At 47.2% G+C, this 4,317-nt stretch overlaps 1 protein-coding gene across 1 annotated transcript in view; it reads right to left on the bottom strand.

Annotated features, from left to right (window-relative positions):
• Positions 1-309: 309 nt before the first annotated feature.
• The window catches only part of wnt10a (wingless-type MMTV integration site family, member 10a), a gene marked incomplete at both ends in the record, with an annotated part of 27,403 nt that continues 23,395 nt past the window's right edge, over positions 310-4,317 (bottom strand). Inside the window, one exon of the mRNA XM_080018887.1 lies at positions 310-885. Coding sequence (XP_079875013.1) covers positions 310-885 — 576 coding nt within the window. The remainder of the gene's footprint in view (positions 886-4,317) is intronic.

Below are 4,317 nucleotides of genomic sequence, written 5' to 3'. Positions count from 1 at the left end.
GAATACCGACTCGAATGGTCCAAATGTCTGTCTCTCATCTGCCATTTATTTGCGTTCAGGTCAGTCTTGAGAGGAAAGGCAAATAAAAGGACCTTTATTCGACAGTTTACGCTCTTTTCATTCCCAACATGAATGCTCGGTTCCACCGCGCCAGGGCCAGTCCGTGCTCCTCTTCTCCGGAAAAAAGCAGTCCACCGCATAAAAGAAGGAAACGGGGGGCGGCGCGTCAGTCACCTCGCCCGTCCTCTCCAAATCCATTAATAACAACATAAAAAAAAGTCCAGCTCTTGGCGCGTCCTTTGGTTTTCTTCATTTGCACACGCTGACCCACTCGGTGATGCGGCACTCCTCGCACACCACGTAGCAGCACCAGTGGAACTTGCAGTTGCAGCGCTCGCTGCGCGTCTGCTGCAGGATGTTGTGGCCCCGGCCGCAGCAGAGGCTCTCGCAGTTGTCCATCCCCGGACTGGTCTTGTTGCAGATGCGGCCCTGCGTCCCCGCCGAGTCCGACCCCAGGTCCCGCTCGCAGAAGTCCGGGGACTTCTCGAAGTAGACCAGCTCGTTGACGCTGGGCCGCCGGCGGTGCGAGTGGTGGTGGTGGTGGTTGTTGTGGTGGTGGCTGTTGCTGTGGTGGTGGTGGTGGTGGTGGTTGTGGTGGTTGCTGTTGTGGCTGTGGTGGTTGTTGTTGTTGTTGTGGTGGTGGGAGTGGTCCAGCTGGCCGGTGTTGCGGTTGTGGGCCTTGATGAGCGTGGCGATGTGGAAGCGCTCCTTGAGCAGCGAGCCCACCGCCCGGAACTCGGGGGTGACCTGCCAGCAGGTCTTCAGCTGGCAGCTCCCCGACGTGCCGTGGCACTTGCACTTCCTCCGCATGTGGTCCATCACCACCTGAGAGAGAGAGAGAGAGAGAGAGGGAGGGAGAGAGAGAGGGAGAGAGAGAGAGACAGAGAGAGAGAGAGATATTTTACAATGTCTGATGTATTGGAACTGAACATTTGATTGCTCATTTCCATTTAAATGCATTGGTTCCTCGTGAAGGATACCACCTGTGATAAATGACAGATGCTGCTGCTGCTCCTGCCCCAATCGGCAGACACACACACACACACACGCACGCATGCACACATACACACACACACACACACACACACACACACGCACGCATGCACACATACACACACACACACACACACACACACACACAGACACACACACACACAAACACACACACACACACACACTACACGCCGACCCGAACATACTACATACCTGCATAAACACGTGTCAGCAGATTGTCACTAAACATACAGTATGGAGTACATACTTGCGCAGAAACACTCCAAAACAAAAACATAGTAAAGTACACACACATGCATGAGTCCTATGATGCATGAGAGAGAGAGAGAGAGAGAGAGAGAGAGAGAGAGAGAGACATGTGTTTGAGGAGATGAGATAGAAGGTTTCACTGTCAGAAAGTACACTAAACACAAGTGCAGTACGCTGTTCTTGCAAGGAGTCTTGCGCGTGTGTGTGTGTGTGTGTGTGTGTTTGTTTGTTTACGTATGTTTGAGTTTGTGCACGTGTGTGTATGCATGCATGTAGTATCGGACTGTTTCTTTTTTTTTTCTCAGGAGGAAAGCCTCCCAGGAAGAGCAGCCTGTGGATAATGTTTTTTTTTTCTGTGCAGAAACGACCTCTACATTATTTAACTGAGTTCTTATGCATTAAAGAGGAAGAGAGATAGAGAGGGAGAGAGAGAGAGAGCGAGAGAGAGAGAGAGAGAGAAGGAGAGAGAGAGAGGCGACCTGTCATGTTTCTTTCGAGCAGGACAAGTCGATCGCCCGCTTCTCCCAAACTGAAGGTCACTTTGGAGCGCTGCCAGTGACAGATATCCCCCCCCCCCTCCATCTTTCTCTCCCTCCCTCCCTCCATCCCTCCCCGGCTCTCTGCTGGGAGGAGGAACATGCTGCTGCATAGTGAAGAGGTCTGGGTTCGCGTGCAGCCGGGCTCTGTTTCAGCACCTGCAGGGCCGCGGGTTTTCCCAGATGAGCAGAGCATTCGCGGCTTGGGAAAGTGTTGTGTCTCACTCCTGAGCATGAATGGAATGGAGTGATAAAGAGCCACAAATGAGGACAGCTGACTCATCTTTTTTTCACTGGAGTAAAAGTAGGAGGGGGGCGACGTGGGAAAAAAAAAAATACTTAGGATACCACTTAGGATGTACACTCATGATGTTGCAACCAGTCATGGCCAAACGCACGGCTGGTAGTTATGAATATATATATATATATACATACTGTATATATATGTCTGGATGTAGAAATAGATTTGTAGAAACGCATTTATTGTTTGTAGATTTTCACAATGTGTACTCCAGTTTTTGGGGAAATCGGCTTTTGTCCGTCTCTCGCAGATTCAGACCAAAAGGTCAGAACCTATTTCCTCCAGGCGGCCGGCTACAGTAACTGTGTTGGGGCAATGCAAAGCTGCAGAGGGGTTCAACTAGCCTAGCTCCTGTGGCATTTCTTAAAAAAAAAAAAAATAATAATAATAATAATAAATAAAAATAAAATAAAATAAAATCAATAAATAAAAAATAAAAAATAATAAAATAAAAAAGTATCTCTTCATGGTAAGTATATATATATATATATATATATAAAAAAAAAGAAAATAGTTTCATGTACAGATGTCAAGAGTCCGGGTTTTATAAAAACAAAGTCCTTCCTGTTAGACCTGTTGAGACTGTGGAAAATAAATCTGAATCGCCCGGCGGACCCGGCGGTCAAGAAATCGTGGTTCCGAGCTTTGTTTCGCAAACCTAACTCTCTAATCCCTCCAACAGCACTCGTGTTGATTTCGGATTGCAGCGGGAGTCCCGTTTTTTTGGGGGTTTTTTTCGACGCGAAGGGCCCGGGCAGAGCTCCGAATCCCAAGCCTCCCGTGCCCTTAAACACACAGCGCGGCCTGTAATCACGGAACTCCTCTAACCCACTTCAACTTTACAGACTCAAACTGAACCCGCGTGGTAATTGCATCCATGCAGCCGTCCGTCTTCAAGGTACGTTCTGCCCAATGGGCAGGCGGCTTCAAAGGGTGGCACGCTCCGTATTGTGTATACTTAATGCGGAATCTGTGACGGGGGGGAAACGAAAAGAAAAAAAAAAAGAAAAGGAAAAAGCCACTTTTGTTCTTTAACGATCATGGAAAGCTAAAGGGCCACGAGGAGACTTGACTTGAAAAGGCTGCGCTTCGAGGCCGTTGCTGGCGTCGCAGCCGATCCGGTGTTGAAGGAAGGTTGACAAACTTCAGCCTCCCAGGGAAGACGGTGTCCTTCGGCTGTTGGAGGGGCACGCCGCTGGGTTTTAATTTGACTGGTGCGATGTCTGCCTGTTATCGCGCCGGAAGGCACAAGGTGTGCAGGTTCAGGGGGAAGGACACGCATGAATGGAATAACGTGAGCCTTGGGCATTAAAGGATGAACGACTGCTTGTGTAAATATTATTGCGCGAGTAGCTTCCCTCGGGAGATTCACTCACTCGGTGGATTGGATTGATGTTTCATTTAATAACATGTTTCTTTTTGGGGGTTTTTTGTTCGGCTGAATTCGATTCCCCCCGAAAAGTTAAACCTGTCGGACCGTTAATGCGTTGCCGACGAGCAGAAAGCCGGGGATGTCGGGCGGTGGAAATGAGAGAGTCAGAATTCAATTCTGGATTTAATGGGCGGTTTGGACAACTATGCAAATGATTTGATGTTGAGTCTGAAGCAGCAGAGACAGAGCTGACGAGAAATTTACAAATTTAAACCTGTTTTAGCAAACGTCTCATTTCCAAGTCAATCCTACTGCATCCAACAAAATAACACTTTTAGGTTAGAGTTAGGTGTCGCTTAGGTGCCACTTCACAATAATGTGGATAATGTGAAAATATTGAAATTCCTAGAAGTGATCAAATACAATCAGTTGTACAGGTGCGTACTGTACTTTTTTTTATTTTTGCAAGTATTTCTTAAATGCATTCTTATATGAACTTTATAGGAGTCACTTCAACCTACTACTACTACTACACCACGACCACAGTCACTATTTAGTCCATTTAACTGAGACAATGGAGGACTAAGCCTGGACTAACATGACACCTGCTGCAAAGTTAAATGTCAAAAAGTAAAACTCTGAACTTGAACAAAGACGGTAGAGGGGTGTGAGGACAATGCAGTTTTGTGTTTCCTTCTTGTTTTTTTTTTTGTTTTTTTTTACAGTATCTACATCAAGTGGTTGATAAGAACATTGGAACAAACAGACCTCTCGTCTTTTTTTAG

The sequence above is a fragment of the Zeus faber genome (genome assembly GCF_960531495.2).
Source record: "Zeus faber genome assembly, chromosome: 18".
NCBI lineage: Eukaryota > Metazoa > Chordata > Actinopteri > Zeiformes > Zeidae > Zeus > Zeus faber.
This window is presented reverse-complemented; position numbering and strand designations above follow the sequence as displayed.